At 36.3% G+C, this 26870-nt stretch overlaps 1 protein-coding gene and 1 pseudogene across 1 annotated transcript in view; both read right to left on the reverse strand.

Annotated features, from left to right (window-relative positions):
• Nucleotides 1-6068: 6068 nt before the first annotated feature.
• Nucleotides 6069-26870, reverse strand: part of ACER3 (alkaline ceramidase 3) — a 107818-nt gene continuing 87016 nt past the window's right edge. Inside the window, exons 8-11 of the mRNA XM_019726419.2 lie at nt 18558-18659; nt 16364-16468; nt 10026-10071; nt 6069-9525 (exon numbers count right to left, since the gene is read on the reverse strand). Of these exons, the coding sequence (XP_019581978.1) occupies nt 9472-9525; nt 10026-10071; nt 16364-16468; nt 18558-18659 (307 nt within the window). The 3' untranslated portion in view covers nt 6069-9471. The remainder of the gene's footprint in view (nt 9526-10025; nt 10072-16363; nt 16469-18557; nt 18660-26870) is intronic.
• On the reverse strand, nt 11074-12088 carry LOC109444779 (DCN1-like protein 1; annotated as a pseudogene).

A 26870-nucleotide genomic window follows, 5' to 3' on the forward strand; every position in this document is an offset into this window, starting at 1 on the left:
ATCATTTAATATTTTCACCTATAGAAGGGTAACTGATGCTGAAATATAATCTAGATTATAGCAGACTAGATAAAAATACATAATTCTATTATCTTCTAGAACAATGACTGTGGCATTGGCAAATCAAATGGAAAAAGTGAATAAGCAGATCTGAGCTCACCTGAAAATGGTTAGTTCCTTGTATAGATTGTTTAATAAACAACCTATGTTTATTAAATAGTTGCTAGCAGAACAAACATCTACCCCAAAATGAAACAAGGAAAACATATTTTAACTTGAAGAGTTTATCTGTTGGTTACATTTATAAAAGACTCAGAAATATTAAACGTGTGGAAATGCTTGACAGTGAACAATGCCCGATCAGTACATTAAATGGAAATTGATGATAGTGTTTATTTTTAAAAATAGACTCACATATTAATTGGTATTAAGCAATTTACCTCTAAAAAGAGGAGCCAAAAAAGAGACAAGGAGTAATCGTGGAAAGGACTTTGAACTTTTCCTTTTTTAAAGGTTAAAGAAAATGTACATGACTATGATTGCTTATTAGTCCCTTGAAAACTATTACATGACACATTTCATATGGCATGAGAAAAAATGGTCTCAACTTTCTGGAAGTCAATTCCAAAGCTGAACGTAACTAGCATTTTTGGACTTTACACTATGGAATGGAATTCCCTTTATAATGAAAACAAAATCATGTCATTTTTTCAAAAGCTTAGGCACTTTGCAGCAGACTGTTACCAATCTAGTAAAACTGATATGAAAAAATAATTTTATAGTGTAAATATTTAAACACAAATCCTATGATTACATTCAACAAAGAAGTGAGAGATGTCTTAAATGTATAAAATACTTCATTCTGACAAATACACACGAATCACCTTGCCGAGAAGGGCAGTGGGAAGTGCTACAGGATTTCCGTTATGGAGGTCTTTTGTTGAAGGTCTAGAGAAGGGAGGCAAACTCCCAGAACCAGGGCTCTGCAGGCTACATAGTAATACATCTCCACTGCACATTCTTCTTCTTGTTGTGTGCTTACACAACACTCTTAAAATGTAAAAAATCATTCCTACCTTGCAGACCGTACAACTGCAGACTGGATTTCGCCTGTGGGCTGTAGTTTGCCTACACTTGATCGAGAGCCATTTGGTAATCATAGAATATTTTCATCATTTCCTTTCAGGTACAGACGATCTCAGAATGAGTGTTTGTAGGGCACCATATTTATGTGCTTAAAGATGTCTCTAATAAATGTGCCCTGTTGGAACCTTTCAGTTACTTCTGCAAACTCAATTTGGAAGTGATGGCCTCCACACCTGATGTTGCCAGAAATTTCAGAAGCTTTGTGACAATTTTGTGAATATTTAAATTACCGATGACTAAATCTAGTTCAACTATCAACATTGTGCTCTTTAAGGCTGTGAAGTGGGTCTTGTTAATGAGGACTGAAAGGAACTGTGAGCAAAGTGTGACCTGTGGTGGGTGCTGTAAAATTGCCAGCTGCTGAGCTAACAAGAATGGGGCAATTTTAGGTCACTTGCATGCCTGTAATTGAATTTCTTGAGTTAGGTTTTAGGGTTTTCTAGTAAGAAATATTCTTGTAATCACTTTCCACACTAGCTGCCAATCAAAACAGATAGGACTTTGCTGAATGTCATGATAAATGAAGGTCTTGTGAAGCAATACTAGCTATTTAAAGTGTATTAAAATGGGGGTCAGTACTGCTTATTCCAAATGGCTGAATGTGCAGCGATAGCAGAAATTCTGTAGCTAATAGTTGTTTAAATTCTTTAGTCTTCTCCTTAGCTGCTCTGATTGCCTATCAGAGAGAGGAATGATGTTTGATGAAAATTGGTATCTTTAACGTTCTTCACTTTTCCTTCAATGATGTCAAGGTTTCATCACCCAAGGGGAAAGTTTATGGCCCAAAGCCATAAACCTGTCTTCAGTTTGAATTTCAAGTGAAGCAGTATCTATATCTGGATCTAGGTCATTTCCGAGTAAGATAAAATACTGAATCATTAATTACTAAACTTAAGTTTATCTACTTTTGACTGCTTATTTTTAGAGACTAAACATATTTGGGTCTGTTAATAAACATGTTCTTTCACTACGTTCAAACACTGTGCTATTAAGAAACATGCCTCTAGACATTGAGGTAGTGTATGCATAAATTTGCTAATCTGCTATAGAATGCTGACACGTAACAGTTCACAATTGTCTACTTCCTCGTTTTCACTTGAAATTAAGGCTACTGAGGGTTAAGAATTTGAATCAATATATGTAAATAGAAATACTAGAAATGAAAAGAAGGGAAACAATCTTGAAAGGTCTCAAAGGAATGAAAGATGTGTTTTTGTTAAGGAAAAAATCGACAGTAATTTTGTCCTACAGTAGTTGCTTAGAGGTTGATTAAAGGTTGTTCTGGAATGAGAAAGTGGAAAGTGAAGGACAAAAATGTGAATGGGTATAGAAAGTTGTAAAGAGTCTGTAGAAGGTGGGGTGGGCATGGGGGCAGGAGGGAAGAGGAGAGAAGGGGTGAGGTGGGGGGCATATCTTATTTATGTGGTCAAGCTGGCTAAGAATGAATGCATTTGTTTATAATTCTTTAAAAAATGAGCTCAACAGTGTACAGGTGTAATTCCCTGTTCAAAGGACAAAGTTTCTTGGATTCTGGGTCTGTTCTTAATAAGAGACTGCAATTATTGCCACTTTGGTTACATGGGTAACTAAAGTTGTTTCACAGTGACCTGTGATTTTACTTAATCAAGTGTTCAAATGCTTCAACAATTTCCCCAAATCAAATTCTATATGAAATCTTCTTGACCTCTGACTGAGATTTCCCAGGGAACCCCTGGAAAATCTCAAAGGATTTGGTCTGCCTTGTAGAAAGAGCGATGTTAAACTAATGAGATTTATTTGATATGTCAAATTGCACAGCAAGCATTGTCAGATAAGAGATGCTTAACTTTCCCTAGCTTATATTTTTATGGGTATATATTATTAAGCATTAGGTTGGTGCAAAAGTAATTGCGGTTTTTGCAGTTTTTAACCTTTTAAACCACAGTTACTTTGGCACCAACCTAATATTTCAGAAATTGTGTGAAATGTCTAGAAACTTGTCAATGTCATAGCTGTCCATGATATGTCCTGGCATAATGTGATCAGTCATAACTCCAGTTATCTTAAAACGTTGAATGTCACAGAGACAACCAAATTTCCTTGTCAGTTGCATTGTAATAAACACTCACCAGATCTTTAACTATGGACATTTTAAGCCTTTTGTCATTCTCAGGTATTGTTTTACTCTGATGCTTTCCTGAAAATGCTTGCCACCAGCTACAGGCTTAATTTTCAACAAAAAAGGACTGCCTCAGAAACCCACGGAAAAGACAATAGTAGGTACTCTGGTGTACAGGCTTCTGATGTCATTGCTTATGTAACTTTAAGATTATACTACTGCACTAACTAATGATTTCCAGAACTAATGGAGAAACTCATGGGCTCATAAAACTACTAACCCAAAGTTAAGGAAGACCTGAATTTATCACATGGGACTGAATAGACTGGTAAAGAATAATTATAATTTCTTCTATGACTTTTTCTTAGAGTGTTGCTGATTCTTTAATGTTCTATTTTTCTGGATTCAGGGAAACTTTTTCTTAAGCTATCCATAACTTACAGCAATTTACTGGATTATATCTTTGTAAACAGAAATGAAACGTCTTTTCTCCTTGTCCGATCCTTCCAAAATTTGGAAACTCGTATTGAATGTTCCTATTTTCATGGCAATATAGTTATTTGAATAAGTTCAATAAGAATTTGTTCTCCTTGTAACAGGACACAACTGGAAAGACTGGTTATATTACCAAGGCTTTGACTGGAATGTCATATTTGAGATGCGCATAGAATCAAATATAACCAGTTTTCAGGAATGAAATTTGACTTAAAGGAGCCAGAGCTTACAAAGCTCTCTTGAAAAACCAGCCTGGTAGCCTTACAGGGTTCCTATCCTTCCGGGTAAGGAAAGCCACTTCCTGGCAGGCCCAGGGAGCTTAGAATGGTTTGGGGACTTTGAACAGGAATCCATCCAAATCTGTAGGTGAAGTCTAATGGTGAGTTCTTGGCTTGGTCTCTTAGCTCGAGGCTTTTAAAAGTCCAATCTAAGATTCCTAATAAAAGTTCCAGCAAAACAAACCTTAAAAGGCCTATGTCATCAATTACTATTCTTGCTGCACATACATAAACAATCGGGCCAAGTTTGATGAGACTAGACTTGTGTGCAAACAAAACTAGTCTTACCTTGATTATCTTCGATAAAAATGGGGTGTGATTATAGAGAGAAATTTTATGTTTCAATGGAAAAGTATATTAACAGATTTATCGTGGATTAACAGATTTCGAATCCTGTTCATTATTTATGTTTGCCTCTTTATAAGCTGGATCGTGCTGAAGCAGGGCTCGGCTGGCCTGTCAGCCCCCGGCCTCACCTTTCCTTCACCTACCTATAGCTTAACAATAGATCATCCCCCCCGTGGCCTGAGCTTGGAATGTCCTGTCCGACGAATCATGTGGCCAGAGGGAAGGCTCCATGCAGACCCCCAAACCTTCATGCAGCCTCTGGAGGAATGCCCAGATTTTTTCCCTTAAATACCCCCAGCCGGTCTGAGAATGTTAAGGAAGTTTTTGGAGGTGTTAACCTGCTGCCCTCTCAGACCACAGTGCTCTGATAATAAACGCTTATTCTATGACCCAGCTCTGGTGTCGGTCTATTGGCTGAGCGGCGCAGGCAGCACGAACCCTGGACTCAGACTCGTTTGGCCTTCGGTTTCACTGCCATCTTGTACATTTTTGTGAGTAATTAACATTTCCAATTTTCTTTCACTCCTGACTTGGCATCACTAAGAACTAAAACTGCCCTTTTCCTGAAGCCCTGCAAGCTGAGGCTGGACGACTTGATATAAGTTGAAAGGACTTATCAAAACAGTTTGCGCCACTCAGGAAGTTCACCAGAACATGGTCCTTTGAGCCCCGGGAAATAACCTTGGCTGAGACTGCCACTACCATCCTTATGCCACCACATAAAGATGATTCTAGACCAACATTTAGAACGTCTGGACTAAAAAAAACAGTTTATACTCTGTTCCAAGTATTATTGTTTTTCCTTTTGTTTCTCCATAAATCTATGTCTTTTTTTCTGTTTGTAAATGTCTTACTTCCCAACTTGTAATACAGATCTCTCCACAGCCACCACCTCAGCTTCTGGTCTGTGACACTTAGGAAGGTTTAGACGGGAAATAAAGGGGTCCGGAATACACCACTGTGCATAAAAATTATTTTGAGTTGAAAGCATTTGGGAATCAACACATACAGGAAGAGGCCTCTTTATCTGCTGAAAAGCAGGACCTCCTGGAAAAAACCTAATGGTCACAAATCCTCTCCCCTGGGAGTTTCAGTACCACACCTGAACAGACATGGTCACAAAACCATCACATCTTCTACCTGTTCTCCTAAGAGCCCGTTGCCTTTCCTAAAAGTCATCTGTTTTCCCACAATGCCCTCTCTCCCCTTCCGCTTCCTTTATTAAGATGGTATACACGCCCCAAATTCTGCCTCTTTGAGTCACAGTTTTCTCTGAATTCCTGTGTACGTATGTGAATACAAATCTGCCTTTTCCTTTGCTAATCTGTCTTTGCTCAGGCCCCCAATTACTGAATCTAAGAGGGCAGAGGAAAGGTTTTCCCTCTTCAACAGGAGAAATTGTTAAGTCCAGTGGCACACTCACATACACCTTAGCAATACTGGCAACTTCTCTCCAGCTGGCAACTGCAGTTAGACATTAAATTAAAAAGTTTCCCAATTCTTAAAGGAGGTAACAGTTTAAAAAACAGCATTGAATTTTTCCAGTTGGATGGGTCCCAACCGTTTTCTTTTTCTCCCATTTTACAACCCTCCCCATAAAGGGGTTTAATTAACTACCTTTAGCCAAATTTTTGTCGTTATTTCCAAATATTTACAGCATAGTGAATAAGCTGTAATATTAGACACTGAAAAACAAGACCAAGTGATCAAACTAATTATATTATGGCATTGATATGATGCAAAATGTAAGACAGAGGTAGATCTGCAAATCACCACATAGTTGCAAATTCCAATTATAACTGGTTCTCTTTGAAACATCAGTTTTACACAAATGCTTATCCAGTAGCATATCATAAACCACAGGGTTAAAAGAATTCCTTCTGTCATGTAAATGTGGAATTGGGTGCTAAAACTGTTAAACTTAGCAACAAATGATTTTTTTCAAGAGAAAAGTAATACATAACCCATAGGACACATAAGTAAACCTTAAATAATTTTATACCTTTTAGCGGCACTGGCTATATTTGAAATTGTCTGCATTAAAACAACTTAGTTTTTTCAGGCATTTAAAGATTTTCATGCATTGTGTACCTGAAATTTTTGGTCTTTTGATTTTGTCTCACACTTCCTACCCTTAGTATAAGAAAAACCCTCTAAGTGTAAGGAAACCCCAGATTTTAACAGTCCTGGAAATTTTGCAGTAAGGTTAAATCATAATATTTGATCGAATTCTGCTAAACCAAATATCACTATTTGGGGTTCTCATTTGTAGATCATTGAAAAACAAATGTTTCTCCTGTGATCAATTTAAATAATATCACGAGGATAAAAGAGATCACCTCATGTGGCGGCAATGTTTCATGAAAGCACCAAGATGGAGCAGAGCGGCTAGAGTGATCAATCAGATTAACACAACCACTACCTTTCACCTAGTATTTCCTTAAAATAAAAATTAAAAAATGGAACTGATTTCAATTTTCTGCAGTGAAAATGGCAGCATAGGAAGGATATTAAAGTGTGCAAGCAAATTGCTCTTTCACATCCTTATAAAGTATTAATGTTTTCTAAAATATAATTTGCTACAGGGCTCAGAGATGAGCACCTTTCACATCAGGTAATATGCAAACAAACCATCATTTGCTCAGCAGGAAACAGGTTTTTTTATATACTCTAGTTAACAGCAAGTCTTCCAAGAAAATAAAGGCAAGGAAGGGGCGTAGTAAGCCCACCCTGTAATGCCCACCCAGAATCATAGAAGGAAAAAAATAATGCCATTGAAATAAAGATGATTTGGCAATATCCTGAAGGTCAGCAGTATTTCCATAATACTCGTATGGCACAGATACAAAGTCTTGAGTGTGCGAATACTGGGGTTGCTAAAAAGAGCCACGTGTGAGGTACAAGCTAACTTGGAAAATTAACAAGCCTGGATTTAGTCTCTGCTTTTTGCTCAGTTCTTCTGAAATGTTTTAGGCTGAGCTTTCATGCTGTTTTCACAACAGAAAACAGGGTCTTTGAAGAACTGGCCACAGTGTTCCAAGTTCCCCAGTGGTGCCCATGCTTCTCCAGTGAGGTGCTGGGCAACTTTATTCAACAAGTGGTGGCTGAATAGCTCATTCAAGAAACTGCTCTAAAGGGCCTCTGGCAGGGCGTGCTCTCTGCACTGGTGATCTGCCTTCAATACTGCAGAACCTGTCTCCAATGCTGAGCGGCATTATCGTGAAGGATGTGCCTTTGTTTCTTTATACAGAAGTGTATCTTCAGTGAACAGTACAAAAGACAACGGTGTGAAACAAATGAAGTCATTAGAAATGTAAGATGGCTGACAGCCAAAGTAGCTGCACATGAAATGTAGCCAGAAGTCAGAACTTTGTGGTAAAATAAAGAATTGTCTTCTGGGCTGTGTGATGGAACTGTTTAGTTTTGTATTTTCCTAAGGCACAACCAAAGTTCTTTTAGATTTATTTTTTGGCAAATGCTTTTCATGCTGCAGGATCATAAAAGTAGATGGAAGTATCTGCCTAATGGCATGTTGGCATGCTAAGGGAAGGAAAATAGTACTTGGACTAAAACTAAGGCCAGTAGGTGAAGAAAAACAACACAATTCGTATTGGTTTTAAATTTGTACTAAGGCTAATTACTGAATACTGGAAAAATGACAGAACTGTTTAATACCTTTGCATAAGAAAAAAAAGTTTCTTTTGAAGCTATGGCTCAGGATTTAATCTGGGGCAATGTCACCATGTGGTAAAAACAATCTAGATTTTATAATAATGTATAAGCAGGAAAAGTAATAAAAATGCTAAATGGTACAGAGCTACAAATATGGTAATATATGAACAAAGGGGTTAAATCAGGTTTTTAAATCCAGACAGGTGTTATGTTTGTGAAAAGTGTTAGAATTTGTTAGATATACATTCAAACCCAAATTAGAACTAGCTGCCTTACAATGAGATCTCACTGCCATTTTTTAGCACTTTAATTTGGGGGAGTTCTGTTACAAGTTCAAGTACGTTAGAACTGTTCTTAATACTTATATCTATTTCCTTCAAAAAATGAAGGCATAAGTATTCTAATAAGCTTTATGTAAATAGGATCCTGATCATTTAGCTCTAGTTAACACATTTCCCTGGATATAACCATGGCCTCTCTGAAAACTGGAAAATATTGCATAATTTAAAAAGTCAGAGTATAACGACATTCACTAGTAACTTCAAATAAATTATGCTAGGAGGATGGAATATGGATAGGCCAGACCACCCATCATGTTTGCCTAGCCATAAAAACAGTAACAACTTAAAGATCTGTAAAGATCAAAGGAAACAGAACAACCACCTTTAACTGGCTGGAGACACATTATAGAGATGTCCTCGTGACCTTCATAAAGGTTACAAGATGACCCACCCACTCTGATTGGCTGTGGCCACACATAGAAATGCCAGAGCTGGGATGTGACAAGTACAGAACACAGTGGCAGGTCTAAGCTTGCTTTTGACGCTCCGACTAGCACAGAAGCAGACAACGAAGAACTACCAGAATCCCACTGATAGCTCTTTTTTTTTGTTTTCTTTTCTAACTTTGGAAAACCATCCATGAGGTGACTATGACAATAATATAAATCAAGGTGACACAGCTAAGTGCTGACTCACAGCTGGCCATCTGGATACGGGGTTTTACCAGCCTCGCTGTTTTCGTTATTTAATCAAATATTAAGAAAAGTATAATTCACATGCAACCCTTGTCAAAAAAGAGGGAAAGGTTAATTTCCTATCATTAGCACAAACTCTTAACCTGTTAAGAAAAGCCCAATTTTTCTAGCATTCAATTTTTCTAGCATACATATACATCATGTCTGTTTCTTTTTAAACATCTTAGGGTAAGGGTGCGGAAGAGGAGGACAAATGAGATAAAGACATGAGCTAAACATCCAACAAGCCCCATTCCTCATTCGCTGTGTGGCTGGGAGCGTCTGTCAGAACGTCACTCCTTTGCTGCGATGGTCACAAACGTGTAGCTCTTTAAGGATTTCCTTATTCATTTGGCCAGGCCAGTGATAGGTGGTTTGCTTTGCTTTGCTTTGTTTTGTTTTCTTGGTGGAATAATTCATCAGTGCTTCCTGAGAGGCTCAAACAGGATCATTGGCCAGATTCCGAAGAGAAACTAGAAACAAGTTTAGGACAAAATGAAAGAAGAAAAAATTGTTCCATGTTATCCCTGAAACAATGAAAAAGAGCCCCTGGGCTATGACTACAGAGCTTGGTAGGTTTGCCAGCCATTGTCCTGGTAGTAATAGTCTGAGCACAGCATATTTTTTCCAGGCTTGCACCAGATCTCAGAAACTATTTTTATTTAATTTATTTAAATGTATCAAGCATCTACTTTGTCAAGCATGGAGCTGGGAATTTAAATCACCTCAGATCCTTAACAACTCTGCAATGTAGTTATTAACAGCTTTATTTTATTGCTGAAGAAACTGAGGCTTAAAGAGACTTGCCCAAGGTCATAGAGCAGTAAGTGGAAGAATTAAGATTCAAGAGCATCTGGTTCCAAAGCCTGTCCTTACTCCACTACCTTTCTACCCCACCAATATCCTCCCTCTCTCAACACACACACTCACACACACACACACACACACACACACCCCTAGGAAGTGGATTTACCTTCACTTTTGGCCTCCATCTCAGGTAAAGTGTTCTTGTATATACACTGAAAGAAAAGGGGAGGGGGAGATAGCTCTTGAGATTGATTTTTAATCCATGCAAACTGGCTTACCGACAAATTTAACCATCATGCCTCTGTATACACAAAGAATAAGCAACACTGGCATAGCCTTTGTTCTCTTAGCAACCATTTTTCTGAGTGCCTACTCTGCAGAACACTTGGCAAGATGCTAAGATAGACAGAGAGATGATCAACGCTCAGATGTGACCTAGGGATGTTTGTGATCTAGTAGGGAGCATCCACGCACGCTTGGTATGATTCCTATCACAATTACCAGTTTCATCTTTGAAGATATACATCTAGTAGTAAGCTTTAAAGAAGAGTATCCTTAGAATATTTTGGAAATGGTTATATCAGTTCTACAAGGATTACAATACAGGTATGAAATAACTAGGAAGGCAACAGTCTTCTTCATAGTATCCTTTAAAATGAGTCACTTCTAAAGATACCAGATTCTAAATTCAGTGCATACAACAAAAGTAAAGTTAAATATATCCCTGAAAATTTCATTAAACTGTCTATAACATACAGCATACATAGTTTTATATATTGTACACTATTTAAATGTATTTGAATAGTAACATACAGTGTATCATGTGTATATATGCAAAACATGGCCTTATAGTATGAGAAAAAAATTTCAAAACAAGAGAAAGGTGAAAGAGCACGTATAGTTGAATTTGTGGAATTTAACGTGGCTATGATGCCACTCTACTTTACCCAAAACCAGAACTGTAAAGAGGAACATGAAGTATTATGAAGAACACTGTCTTAAAATATAACCTCACTTTGACAGTTTTTCAGACATTAATTTCTAAAAGAAAGTTGCCACCTTTTTCCTTCTCTTTAGGAAAGAATCCTGGACTGGGACAGAGAAGCCCTGAATTCCAACTCTTGCTGTTACCTTCGGTGCTCCCAACCATTTATTAAGCACCTACAATGGGGCGGGGGGGGCAAGCACTGGGCCCAGAGGTTTATACACATTTCATTCTGAAAGTTTGGTCTCAACCCTCAGTCTGAATTGCTAGAATTGATCTTCAGTTCAGTCCAGCCAGCAGAAATTGATTGTGCAATTTTCCATTGTAGTTATTGTACAGACTATGTACACTCTAGAAGCTTCCTTTAGTGCTACACTGTTGTACTTTTTGTCCCAGCAATTTGAGGGCGTGCAAATTCCACAAAGTCATCAATAAGAACAGGCCACGCACCTTCTTCATCATAATAGACATGCCATCTGCAATCCTCATACTGAAGTCTAAAAGAAGACTCCAAGGATCTTTTGGTGTTGATCATTTATGATGTTCCAATAAAAATTCATTCCATAAGTCTAAGAATTTAAATCTTCTATTAAGCACTAAATTCCAGCAGGCAATGGACATTTCTAGATCTAATTCTTTTCGTCCTGGATTCTTTGTCTGCAAAATTCAAAAAGTAAACTGGTAAAAATCCTTAAATCATCCTGGTTCTTTCAATTCTTGTTCCATCTTGGGTATCTGAGCTTTTGGTTTCTCTGTGCTGTCACACCCTGATTCTGTCATGTCGTCCATGAACTCCTGTTTGGAGAAGTCGCACTGTGTCGCTGCTCTGAACTTCCACGCAATGATCAACACACTCACGCTGGCAGGGTCGAGGGCCAGGTCGTCACAGAGCTGCCGGATACTATCTATTCCACTTTTATTTTCATCTTGAGGACCTTTGTATCTATTATACAGTTGTTCTAACTTCTTCTTGGCCGATGTTCCTTTTACACTCTCTTGTATATAAAGTTCAGGATTTTGGAAAACAATTGTCTGTTGCAACATCTAATTTCTAGTCATTTTGAGACAAACAACTTACTGCTGTTTTTTTCACTAGATTGTGTGAAGATCATAAACTGACGAACTGTATCCTTCTGTGATGATTTCAACTTGTTCACATTGGTGTCCTCCAGGCTTCACTTTTAGTTGTTTTTAGCAGGGTATTTATCTGAATAACTTAAGCTGGCATTACTGCAAAAGGAAGTCCTATTCAGTTTAATCATTTCAACAATCTATAGAGTAAACAGTATTCTCTGTCTTTAAGAGATCTGGAAATTGAGGCTTAGAGCCAAGTAAATAAATAACTTGGTTTAAGATTGTTACACAGTTATGAAGTGATAGAGCAAAAATCTTAACTCAGATATTTTTACTCTACTGTGTTAACTCTTTGTTTGCAACAAACATTTATATAGGTATAGTACTTAAGTCTTAAAGGGTACATGTTTTATACTACTAAATTCTCAAATCATTCCTCTGAAGTATTATTCACATGCTCCATTCAATGAGGTACCCATAGAATTAAAATTTCCACAACTAAAGCTTAAACATCCAAGCTTCTTTCATTTTAGTTATTTAGGATGAAATGTGCCTAAAACATATTCCTAAATCTTTCATGACTCCTTTAAAAAAAACATAGTTAAGACATTTTAACACTAATATAAAACAAAGAAAAAAAAATAGCTCAAAACGCTGCCACCAAATCGAGTCAAAATGCTTCAATTTTTCTGTATTTACTTTAACCTTCGTCCATATGCAAATTCATTTTTATGCAGGTTTAATAATTACATATATATGATTTTAGTCTATTTCATTTAAAACATCTATGTTGCTATAAATTTTTCATATTTATAATTTTAAATGGCTGAATAAAAGAATACTATATATAGTTTACTTTATGATTTTTGCCCTATTGGGTAGTTTGCTTTATTTTTCTTCTATTTTTGTTATTTTGCTAAGTTAAATAACATTGTGATAATCTTTTTGTGTTTACACACACATTTTCATTTTTATGGGTTATTTCTTTAGGATAAATTCTGAGGAATATGATAACTGGGATAAAAATATAAACACTTTATTTTCATGAGTACATGTATTGTCTAATTTCTTTCCAAATAGGTTACATCAATTTACACTTACTATGTGTGATCATACCATTTTCACTGCAACCAAAGAACACAGAAGGGAATTTCAAAATACTGTATGGACATAAAAATTATGCCATTACCAGTCAGATGATCATTTTTCTATTTGCTCATTTACTACAAATATCTCAAAAAACGTGATCTGGAGGACTGGCCTTTCCCCCTTCATCCCCTTGCTTCTTAATTTAAAAATAGTTTCAAACTTACAGGAAAGTTGTAAGACTGGTATGAAGAATTCCTGTATCCCCTTGTCAGATCTCCAATTGTTATCATTTAACCATATTTGCTTTATACACATACACAAACATACACACACGCACAACATACACATATGTACATGTGTATATATACCTCATAGAGTCTTTGTATGATATGATGCCCATCACCCCTAAATATTCCAAGGTGCATCACCACAAAACAAGGACACTCTCCTAAATTACCACAATACAACCCTTCCAATCAGGAAATTAACATCAATACAATACTGCTATCCAAGTCAAGACTTCATTCAAATTTTGCTGACTGTCCGGACAATTTCTCTTTTTGATCTATGTTCCTAACCAGAAATATACATTGCATTTAGTTTTCATGTCATGTCTTAACGGGTTTTTTTCTAACTAGAACAGGTCTTCAAGGCTTTCCTTGCTGCTTATGTACTTGACAGTCTTAAAGAGTACAGGACTTGCATTCTGTAGAAGGACCTTCAATCTGGGTCCATCAATGTTTCCTCATGGCCAGACCCACACCATGCATTTTTGGCATGAATACCACAAAAATACACACACAATGTGATATACAGATGACGTTACTACAGAATTGTACACTTGAAACCTATGTAACTTTACTAACCATTGTCAGCCCAATAAACTTAAAAAAAAAAAAAGACCACAGAAATGATGCTGAGCTCACCGCAGTGATCACATCAGGAGACACACTACACTGACCTGCTCCACCACGGGAAGGTTAAACCTTAGATGCATGGTCAAGTTGGCTGCTGCCAGTTTTCTTCACTGTAAAGTCACCACTTTCCCTTGTATTAGTACGCCGGGGGAGACATTCTGAATTACGCCAGTATGTGCTCCTCACTGAACTTCCACCTGTCGGCCAGGGCAACCTTTGATAACCAATGCCTATCAACTACCCCTAAGATAACTGTCAAATGCTGATTATCTGTTTCTATTGTTATTTCTACATTTATTAGTTGGCATTCTTCTGTAAGGAAGAGCTTTCCGTCTCATTTGTTTATTCACTTATTTATATTAGTATGCACTCATGGATTCCTATTTTATTTAATAGGTTGTAATCTGAAACTCTTGCTATTTAATTTTGATACTCAAACTCTTAGCCAACGGACCAAAAGCTTGCTTTTCAGCCTTCATAGGGGACAGAACTAGGTAATATAAATATGTGTCAATATACGTATACATATTTATAATTTATACAACACATTCATCTTTTTCTATATCTGAGTGTGTGTGCCACATTCCCATGAGTTCATACCAATACTTTTAATTCCATTCTTGTCCCCTAAGAGTTCCTTCTAGCTTTTCATCTTTCCATATTTGTAAATCCTTCCTGCGACAGTGGGGAAATCAGGTTTTTGTTATCCTCAATATATTTACTCATTCTCTAATCCATTCATTTATTTCCCAACTCCAGCCCCTTCCTCCATCTACCCCTCCTCGCCCCTTCCCCCTCATCACCCTACTTCCTTGCCCTGCACAGCAGCCTCTGCCCCATCACCTCCAGATTTTCTTGGAAGCTCAGCATGCTGCTACTATTGACCCCCCTCCTCATTCCCTATTTCCTGGACATTGCAGGCTACTGCCTGCACAACACTTCCTTCCCCTCAGTGCCCTGCTCTCATGAAGGGTTTCCGCACCAGGAGGAGAGAGAGAGAAAAAAAGTGAAAGGAAGATGGAAAGGGAAAGATAGAAAAGGGAAAGTGGGAAACCCTAGCCATTTAAAATAGAATTAGTATAATTTCACTTCTTCTTTAGTATTTATTAGGGAAATTCATTACTATATTACATCACACTGAGATAACATCCTTGGAACTTCTTGGGCAGTGTTAGGTGCCAAGATTTTAATTCTTAGGTTTGCTTTTTATTTATTCCTGATTCTCCTTTTGTATCATTTGCCAATTTTCCCAAGCATTTTCTCCCATATCCCTTCCCTTTTAAGTTAGGTATTTTTCATATGCTATGGGCTCAGAATCCAAATAATCAATGCAGTAAGAAGTTGCAAAAAGTAAAGTAAATATACTTAGAGCTAGAGTGTAAAGAGTTCTTCCATGATTAATAACCTTGAGCTCTTCACAGCGATTCTTATTTAGTTGTCCTGAAGTTCTTTTTATATAATTCTCAAGCAGTAAAATTTTAGATAATTCAGGATGCCTAAATAAGTTGCCCTCCAGATATGTGAGATACAAACGTATTTTTGGGGAGGTATTCTAAAAGCTTAAGTAAATTTTCACATTGGTTAAAAGGAAAAATTTCTTCCCCTTTTTACAAATATTTCAGCTCTCTCAATTCTTGAGACGAATTTGAGATTAAACATAGCCCTGGTAAAGAGATCGGTGTGTACACTTTCATTCATTAAGTCACTTTACAGTATATACTGAGTACTTACTATGTGACAGGCATTGTTCAGAGCATTTGGGAGAGGACAGTAAATAGGATAAATAAGCTGCTCTCAAGGAACTTACAGTCTAGTTGGGGGACGTAAACAAATAAATATATAACTCGTTATAAATGCTTTGAAGAAAAATAAGGCCTGATAAAGGGAGAGAGAGTAATATGGAAGTATTATTTGGATAAAGTCATCAGAAAGAACTTTGATTCCATTTTTGTTGTTAGTGGCTGGCCTCCAACAGACTCTTTTTTGGGGAGTAGAAGAAGAGAAGTGGCAATCGATTATCTCAGAGAAGAAGACAAATTAAGCTGGAGACCAGATACTCACACTTTTCCAGTCTCCTACTTAGGAGTTCTGGTTGCTTTTCTTTCCCCCCTAAATTTGCTCACTATAAACAAAGATATGCTAATCAACAAGAAATAGAGATATTTACATACTAATTATACTAAAAAAAAGTTTATATCCTACTTGCATTAAAATCTAGATCATCTATCAGAAGTCAGATAGTACAGCTGTCACTTTAAGGATGAGAAAAACCAAGCTTCAGAGAGAGGAAGGAGGGTACTTGCTCAAGGTCACCCAGCGGCAGAGGCAAAGCTGGAACGTAAGTCTCTGTCTCTGACATTTTATATTTACACCATCCTATTTGTAGACTACAGAAAAGAAATACTCCAATAGTAGGTTTAAAAAGTCTTTATTTCCTACCTGAAAAGGATGTGAAGATAAGAACCAAGGCCAGTTAAAAGATGCCACCATGCATGAAATTGTGTGGAAACACCTATGACAGGTGGTACCTTCTTTCGAAAGTTCCTGTGTAGAAAGGGGGAGAAAATCACCACATTAACTTATATATATATAAATATATCAACTAATGCTGACAGTCTTCGAGTGTTTTAAAATGCCATTCTCAAATATGGCAATTATTTAATTTCCTTAAGTTTGCTGTAGACAGCTGTATTGTTTTCCAAAGTGTTTATTGAGGAATAGTATTCCTAGCAAAAGTTCCATGAAGAAATAACTCTGGTCAAAATAAATGTGGGAAATAGTACATAGTTTATTATTGCCCTCTTGGAGATCAGTGATGCACATTAGCTTTGAAATGTCCTATCATAACTAAAAGAAATTATCTTCTTTTTTCCCAGGTAACCTACTAATCCACAGAACCCTTTATTCAGGTAATGTTAACACCTTATGGAACAAATGTTTCCTGGAACACACTTTGGGAAACACTAGCTACTTAGCGTTTCATTCCCTTAAGAAACTGGATGCATGCTTTTCCTCCACCCTGCGTACAACCATCATCTTAGAAGAGTACCTCACACCATCAAGTCCTTTTGTAGCTATCATTTCCCTTCATAGTGAATCTTTGAGGTGGTATTATTAGCTTTGCTTTACAGATTAGGGACCCAAACTTCAGAGATTAATTGAATTGCCCAAGTCACTCAGCTAGTGGCATAGCCAAGTCTAAAGTTCTAGATCTTCTGATTGTGTACCATACTTAATATTCTCATTTATTAGAGGGGGAAAAAAATCAATGTGAAGCACCAAATTATTTTTCTAGATAGCCCCATAAATTTTTGAGACAATGACCATCCCTAAGAACCTGCTTTGTTTCTTAGTGGCTCTGATCCAGAGGAGGACGACTTCCCTCAGCAGTGTCAAAGCGCCAAGGGGGTTTCTGATGGGTATTACTGATGCAGAGCCACTCTATTAAATCTTAGATTCTAAGCAAGCAGTATTACTTTGTTTATTTATGTACATTTAATGTCTCCATTTACTTATTTAACTTTTTATTACAGGTAATTTCAAACATGTGCAAAAGTGGGCAAAATATTAATGTACTCATTACCCAGCAGCTCCAACAACTGTAACTTATGGCCAATCTTGTATCATTTAAAGTCTTATTCACTTCTCTCCCCCACCCAATCCCCCTCCATATTACTTTGAAGCAAATCCCAGATATTGTATCATTTTATTTCTAAATATTTCAGCATGTATGTCTTAAAGATTAAAACCTCTTTAAACCATAACCATAATACCACTTTTCATACCTAAAATATTAACAATAATTACTTAGTATCATCAAACATTCAATTATCAATCAAAGTTCCAATTGTTTCATAAACTTTTTGTCATTTTACAGTTGGTTTGTTTGAATCAAAATCCAAAAAAGGTCAACACATTGTATTTGGTTATCTATCTCTTAAGTCTTTTTTAATCTATATGTTCTCTCTCCCTCTGCAATTTATTTGTTGAAGAGACCAGGCCATTCAGCCTGCAGATTTCCCAGTCTCAATTTTGCTGATTGCCTCTCTGTGGTGCTGTTCAATGTTCAATATATCCCTCTGATCTCTGTTTACACAAAACTGCTAGGTCATAGAATTTTGAGTTGGAAGGACTTACTAGTTTAACCTACTTAACTTGCCCATTTTATGGAAATTGAGGCCCAGAAAGATAGTGTCTTAGTGACAGACTAGGCCAGAGACCCAAGAATCAAACTCCAGTCAATGCATAATTGATACAAGATGGTAAAAGGAACACTCACCTTTCTTGGAAAATAGCAGTAAACATATTAAAGTACAAAATTATATATGTATTTCAAATTCTTATTACCAATCATTCTTATTTCTTCAGTAAAGCAAATTAGGCAGATATCAAAGACCTAGCCAACATTTGATTAAAAATCTCTACAGATGTTACAAAATATTCTTAGGTCTTAATTTTTAGGTAATTTAAACAAGTCTTCTCAGGATTTAACTTTATTGTGTTGTACATATCTTTCTAATTTCAACAATGGCAAAAGTTCACTTCAGGGCACTAATAATTCTATATGCCTATGAGGCTCTGCTTAATAGATTGATCCCAAAACTATTTCTCAAAGATTGAAAACATATCTTACCTCAGTGAAACACAAAAGATGTTATCTATGTTCCATAATAAAAATCCCAATAAAAATATACCCAAAGATGTATAACCCAGTCCTCTAAGCCATGGATAAACCCTGTGGGGATAATAAAAAGAAAAGCAAAATGAAATTTTGTCAAATCATGTCATGATCAGAGCTTGAAGTCATCACTTTTGAAAAGGAAATGTTTTCGTTAGTATTAAACCCATCTGTAAAAGTCTGTAACACATTTGCCTATTACATTTAGTCATTAAAAGGTACTGAGAGAGAATGAGCCACTAAGACTTTTGCTAAGTGTATCAAGAAGGCAATCTGAAAGCCCACAATAACTTTATCAGTCCTATGAAATGCAAGGCAACTGGTAGAACAGATTTACATTAGGTCACCTGCTGTGTCAGGCACTACAGTAAATTAGATACACACTATACATACACATACACATACAATACATATATATGAATATAATACTTATTTTCTATAGCTTCAATGAGGCATCATTGACTTAAACTGCATATATTTAAAGTGGACATTTGGTGAATACATTCATATCTATGTGAACCAACACCACACTCATGATAATAAACATATCCATCGCCTCCAAAAGCTGAGTTTGCATTTTTCAGAATGTTATGTAAATAGAACAATAAAGTATATCCTCTTTATTATGTTTTTTCAACTTGGCATAATTATTTTGAAATTTATCCATGTAGTTTTGTGTATCAATACTTTATTTGCTTTATTGCTAAGTACTACTCCACTGTGTAGATACATCACAACTTGTTTATCTGTCCAAATATTGGTGGACATTTGTGCTGTTCCCAGTTTTTTGCTATGACAAATAAAGCAGCTATGAACATTTACAAATAAGTATTTGTATGGACATATGCTTTCATTTCTCTTGGATAAAAAGCTAGGAGAGGAATGGCTGAAATGTATGGCAGGTGAATGTTAAACTTGGTAAGATACTGCTAAACTGTTTTCCTAAGGGATTGTGTCATTTTACATTCCCACCAGCAGTGTATGAGTGTTTTTCTGTTTTACATCTTCACCAACACTTGGTATGACGTAAGTCTTTTTCATTTTAGTTGTTTCAGTAGGTGTGTAGTGGTATCTCCTTGTGGTTTTAACTTGCCTTTCCCTAATTGCTAATGTTAGTGAGCATCTTTTCATGTGCTTATTTGCCATCCATATATAATATCTTTGGCCATTGAAAAAACTGTTGTTTGCCTTATTATTGCATTGTAAGAGTCCTTCATATATTTTAAGTGTAAATCTTTTGTTGGCTATGCATTTTGCAGATATTTCTCCAAGTCTGTGACTTGCCTTTAATTTTCTTAAGTGTCTTGAAGAATAAAACTTTGTTATTTTGATGACGTTCTATTTATCAATATTTTCCTTATAATTTGCACTTTTTGTGTCCTATTTAAAAACTCTTAACCAAAGGCTGCAAAGACTTTTCCTGTATTTTCTTCTAGAAGTTTTATAATTTTAGCTTTTACATTTAGGGATATGATTCACTTCTAGTAAATTTTTGTAATGGTGTGAGTTTAAGTTCATTTTTAAAATAAAAATATCAAGCTATTCAGTACAATTTGTTGAAAAGATGACCTTTCTCCCACAGAATTATCTTAGAATGTTTATGTAAAATCACGTCAGTATAGATGTATGGGTCTATTTTTGGATGTTCCATTGATCTGTATTTCATTCTTACCACCAATATCACATTGTCTTAGTGTAGCAGAGAGTAAATCAAGTAGTGTAAGTCCTATAACTTTATTGTTCTTTTTTATTGTGTATAACTTTATTGTGTTTTATTGGGGGGGCGGGGGGGCGGGGTTGCAGTGTAGGCCAGGTGCTGAGACGTGACAGGAATATAATCAGTGGGAAAGGATACTATTTTCTGCTTCTAAGCTTACTTACCAGGGCCAATCTTCAGCTCTCAGTAGTAGTTCAAAGCAAAATTCTTCTGTGGGGTGAAATGCATGTCTGGTTATGCAGATAGCAGGGTATGCGGGAAAGAGCTAGAACTTCATCAGCACATGGTCCATGCAAGCTAAGTACAGATACAATTCTGGGGACAGACTGCCCATATATTATCAAGCACCAGAGTGTATTTTGTACTCATTTTGCTCAAAAACATTTAAAAGGTTCTTGAGCAATAGTTTATTGGATGTAAGTTTTTTTGAGAAATTGAATGTATGAAAACGTATTCTGTCCCTTTATTTTATTGATAGTTTGGCTGGCTATAGAATTCTAGGCTAGAATTCCATAATTCTACCTTCCAGTTTTGCTTTGGTTAAGTCCAAAGCCATTCTGATTCCTGATCCTTTGTATGTATATCTACCTTCTAACTATGGGTATATAAACTTGTGGAATCTTCCTTGTCTAGAATTCTGAAACTGGCATGGGTCTATTTCCACCCATTGTGCTGAATAGCTAATGGGTTGGTTTGATCTAATAACTCATATCTTTCAATTATAGAGTATTTTCATGACGATTTCATCCCTTCCATTTTCCTTCCTTCCTTCCTTCCTTCCTTCCTTCCTTCCTTCCTTCCTTCCTTCCTTCCTTCCTTCCTTCCTTCCTTTTTATCGGGAACAGTGTGTTTCTCCAGGGCCCATCAGCTCCAAGTCATTGTCCTTCAATCTAGTTGTGGAGGACGCAGCTCAGCTCCAAGTCCAGTTGCCGTTTTCAATCTTTAGTTGCAAGGGGTGCAGCCCACCATCCCATGCAGGAATTGAACCGGCAACCTTATTATTCAGAGCTCCTGCTCTAATCAACTGAGCCATCCGGTCGCCCCTCCAGAAGCTCAGCCGCAGCTCACTGTCTTCAATCTAGTTGTGGAGGGCACAGCTTACTGGCCCATGTGGGAATCTAACCAACAACCCTGTTGTTCAGAGCTCGCACTCTAACCAACTGAGCCATCTGGCCACCCCTCATCCTTTCCATTTTCTCTGCAGGCTCTCCCCCCTTTTTATGTTAGTACTTCTATTCTGGCCTAGTAATATTCCTACTCAGTCTCTTCTATTCTCCATTTCTTTCTCATCAAATGATGGCCCCCAGGGTGTATGTCTGTCTCTCTTTGCTTCTGCCCTTTCCGCTGTGAAGCCCATGGTCTTGGGCAAACACCTTGCTGTTTCTCCACAGCAGTGGTGGTGAATGGGCCTAAGGGTTGCGTTCCATTTATGGCTGCACCATGATGGACACTTGGATTTCTTTCAGGACTTTGCTAGTTACTAGTCTTTAGACTAGTAACTTACACTGTATGATTATTTTGCTGGGCTAATTGTTAGGGAACCCCTAATATCAGTATCTTTAGGTCTTTTAGGGTGCTCAAATTTCCTAAAAGAAGACTCTTTCAATTTTCTACCTATCGGTCTTTGTATTCAGCATGCAGAAAGAAGCATAAGGTCATCCAATTTCCTGAATTTCAGCATAGTAGTCACGTACTCACTTGTTCTTAGTAAGGCCCAATCTAGAGACATTGTTCACCCTTTCCAGAGAATAAAACTCCACTTTTACAGTTACTTAAAACTTTTATCCTATCCTCTTTATTTTAGACCCCTCCTTTACCTCCTTTTCCAAATTGTCTGTTGCTGTCAATGCCTGATACTTGAGAAAATTCTTTGATGTAAATCGGAGGTTCCTAGCCTAGGATTTGGCTATCCTGGGTTCATTAAAATAGTTAGCAGTAATTCATCTACTTTCCAGCTTCTAAATTTTATTATGTATTCTCCTTATGGGCTTATGCTTGATAAATAAATTCCTTTGTTGTAGTCTTAGTAAGGTTTCAGAAGCAAGCAAAATTAGATACCTGTTGATCTTCAATATTGTAACTCTTTTCTTTTTCATTAATTTCTGCCCTTTATTAGTCCCACTCTTCATTTCTCTTTGGGTTTTATTCTGTTGACCTTCTTTCTAATTATTGAAGTTAGATGTTTGGTGCATTCTTCTTAAGTTTCTCCATTTCTATGTAAACATCCAAGGTTATAAATTTCCCTCTAAGAACCACTTTAGTTACATCTTCTTTTGATTTGTAGTATTTTCACTATGGTTCCATTCTAAGCATTTCTATATTTCTATTATGATTTCTTTTTCTACTTGTATTTAAATTGCGGTTTTAAGTTTCCAAATATATGGGCTATTTTGGCTAATCCTGTTTTAACTAATTGTATCCTAGTCAGAGAATACGTTATGAGTGATACCAATTCTTTAAAGTTTGTTAAACCTTGCTTTAAAGCTAGCATCTGATAAATTTAATAATCATTCCATGTATGCTTGAGACCATGCATTCTTTAATTGTTGAGTGTATTAGATCATTTTGTTATTGTGTCACTCAAATTTTATCTATATCTTTGTTCATATTTTTTGGTCTGAGTTACTGTTAAAATATCTCAGCTGATGGAACATTTATCTATTTCTCTTTGTAATTCTGTCAAATTTTGCTTAAAATCTTCCAAGCAAGTTAGAAATTACTATTTTTTCTACAAATTTAATCTTTTAATAATAATGCAGTGAATACATTTGTTTTAAATAATGCCTTAATTATTTTTTATGTTATTAAAATGGCTAGTCTCACTTCCTTATAGTTAACATCTGTATGGTATATATATACATGTATGTGAAAAAAATATATATATATATATACATATATATAGTATTTATATCCCTTTCTTTCAAAATTACTGTGTATTTATGTTTTAACCATGTTTCTTATGAACAGCGCATTGCTGGGTATTTTTTACCTGTTTGACAGACTTTGCCTTTTAATTGCTTAGCTTTGCCCATTTATATTTACTGTGATTAATGATATATTTTGAATTATTTCTACCCCTTTATTTTCTGCTTTATATTTTTCCTGACTTTTCTTTGCTTCTCTTTTCCCCCTTCTGATTTCTTTTGGATCAGTTTTCATAATCCCATTTACTCTTTCGTGTTTTTGAAAGTTATTGTACAATCTACTGTTTTTAGTGGTTACCAAAAATGGACATGTAAATCTAAAATTAATCACTGTACGTACCCTCTTCCCCCCAAAAAAGACCTTAGGAACTATGTAACTAATATTATCCTCTCGTATCTCATGTTATTCTGTCCACCATTTTCATTCTACATTTTTAATCTCTCAAATTAGATATTATATTAAAGTGTCACAATATTTTGTTTAGATAGTCCAACAGGTTACCATTTTTTTCTCTTTTACTGTTCTTTCTTTTGTCTCAGCTCTTCCTCCTTAAAATATGTTTTAGGAGGTATGTTAGTCAGGCGTTTGGTAAACTTTGTCCATTTTTCTTTGTCTCAACTGTCTTTATCTTACCCTTGTTCTTAAAAGATATTTGGGTATACAATTCTAAGTTGATGGTTAATTTCTCTCAGCACTTTGAAGATAACAGTCTATTGTATTTTCGCTTCCATTGTTGCTGTTGGTATTCCTTCATTAGTAACATGTCTTTTATCTCTGGATATTTTTAAGATTTTCAACTTTGGATTTCAGCTATTTCAGTATGCTTTTTTAAAGGATTCAACTGCAGATAATATCTCTTTTTAAAGTAGAAAATAATTGAATACTTTTAATTCCAACAGAAATGCTAAATGAGCAAGATTTAGGCTCTTCAGAAATGATTTATGAACATGACCACAGAATTATTTTGCCAAAGGAATTTTTTTCTTTTTCACATTTAGAAAGCTAGAGAATTGGGGAGCCTCTGGGCCAACCACTGCCTGCAACACCATACCACGTTACCTATAATTCACAGATCAGGAAGGTGCCATCACACCTGTTTGTTCCAGAGCCATGATATGCATACGCTAGATACATACCAGTAAATGGATGCCTTACATATTACCACTTCTCTCCCCCAAGCTGACTTGGTTCTGAGTTCCAATCCCATGTGAATACATGTAATTGGCAGAACCTGAATGTATCTAGAACCTTACCTGCAAAGGAAATAAGGGAAATATAGCTTTTAGCTTTTTAGCATCTACATTATAGGAAGGCAACTTGAAGGAGACTGGAACGATGCTGAGTGAACTAATCTATCACATCTTCAATAGCTGAGAAAGACTTCCTTTTATTTACTATGCTTGTGAATTGTTCTTGAAGCTAAGGAGTCATGTCTTTTATCAATTCTAGAAAATCCTCACCTTTTATCTTTTTGAAATCTTTTCCCCCACTTTTGCTACTCTGTCCCTTTGGAACTACAGTTAGATGTGTTATTTGTCTGCGATGCTTTCTGGTTTATTTCTTTAGACTTGTCTTAAAATTTAATTAATTCTCTCTTTAACTATATTTAATGTTTTACCTTATCCATTGAGGGTTTTTTTTTATGATCTTTCTTAAATGTCAGAAGTTCTTTAATTCTTTTTCAAATCTGGGATTTCATTTTTGATAATCTACTGTTCCTTGGTCACATTTTCATTTTCTCTTTTATTTCATTAAACAATTTTAAAATATTTTATGTTTCAGCATCTGATTTGGGGAGTTTATTTCTGTTGTTTTCTGTTTCTCTTGACTTCTGCTTATGGTAACTTATTTCCTCCTCTGGATTTGGAATTATTCATTGTGCGGACATGTTTGATCTGAAATCTGGAAATCCTGAGAGGCCTACATTAAAGGTACATTTCTTTGAATATAATTTGCTTTTACTTCTCTCAAATACACTGGGACTCTATGAAAGTTGGATCAGTTTGCATTAATTTTACATTGAGGTTTCCCAGACAATGAAGGTTATGTACATTTAAATCCCAAATCTGTGTGAATGCAGAATAGTGATTACAAATTCTCAGGGAGTCATTTTTTTCCTACCTGAAAGATGTATTACTGAAGGGCAAATTTTTTTCTAGTCCAGCTTTTCGCTGACAATTTATCTTTCTGATGGTCCTGGCTTTATGTGTACATGTGTATGGTGGCGGGGAAGCAGTTCTAACTGCCCATCTTAAACATGCCGAAAGCTTTGTCTTCCCTTGAAGCTATTCAAATCTAAGGCTCTGATTTCCTGATATCTGTAAATATATTTCAAATTGATCATGATCTCAGAACTCATTTGTCACCTAGTTACAGCTCCTTCTTTAGATTTGATTGATGCTCTAGAATTTTCTTTATGTTATTTTGAGCTCAACTATGCATTTAAAAGGATGTTTGTTGGATTTTACCCAGAATTTCTACATGTTTTGTTACAGGAGAGATTTTCAGATGTCTTGTCAAACACACTAAAAGAAACAGAAGTTTTGGGGTTTCAATTTAACTTTTTTTAAAAAAATCTTTACTGATAAGCACTATTCTGAGTTCCAGGGGTTACCAAGATAACTAAGACTTCAAGAAACTTACAATCTAGTTGGACACACAGATACGTAAAAATGAATTGTACTACATGAAATGATCACCAAATAGAGATATAGAAAAGAAGCTATGGCAAGACCGATGGAAGATGTTTTTATTTCATATGATTTCCACTGTTACGTGCTTTTTATAGGTCTGTCATTTGTGTTTCTAAAAGTCTTGGTATCCTATATATCAGACTTGATTTAAGGCAAGGACTATGTTTTATGCTTCTTTACATTTCCTTAAGGCACCTAGATTAAAAACAGAATAAACTGGGGATTTTGGCTACTGGGAAGATGAAACAGACATACTTTTCCCTATTCTTCCCACTAAGTACAATTAAAAACCCTAAACATTATATACAAACAAACATACAAAGACTCTGAAAGGTGAAGAGAAAAAGGCAAACTGGTTAGAGACTCTGGGACCTGAGTAACACTACAGTGATAAGTTCCATGTATTTTCTTTTTGCCTCATATGTCCCAGAGTTGAAGAAGCTAGGAACCCAGAAACGCCACTAGGTACAGACCAAAACAAACAAAAAAAATCAGCAAAAATCTGTTCTCTCTAGCCAAGGGACAAGGAAAGAGGCAGCTTAGCAAGCCAGAAAACCTACATAATAACTGTTACTCTGTAGTTAAACACCACAGAAAAAAACATGGCCTCACCCCATCCATGCTTCAAAGGCTGCCCGGGAGCCTAGACTTCCCTTCTCATCAGGCTGTAAGAAGCCCAACCTCTGCCAGGGTAGGGACAAGCAGGGAGGGGCTGGGACTTTCATCCCTACTTGGCAGTAGTAAGAGCCCCACTCCCTGCAGTGTCAGTGGAGAACACATGGAGAGCCTGGACTTCCATCCTCATGTGGCAACAACAAAGTACTCTCTTTCCCCACTGTGGTGATGTCAGAGGAGACCTACTGGAGAATCAAAACTTTCACCACTGGCCAGAGGTAACAAGGTCATGTCACTGAGGCGTCAGTGGAGGCCACA

This window comes from Rhinolophus sinicus, linkage group LG06 (assembly GCF_036562045.2).
Source record: "Rhinolophus sinicus isolate RSC01 linkage group LG06, ASM3656204v1, whole genome shotgun sequence".
Lineage (NCBI taxonomy): Eukaryota > Metazoa > Chordata > Mammalia > Chiroptera > Rhinolophidae > Rhinolophus > Rhinolophus sinicus.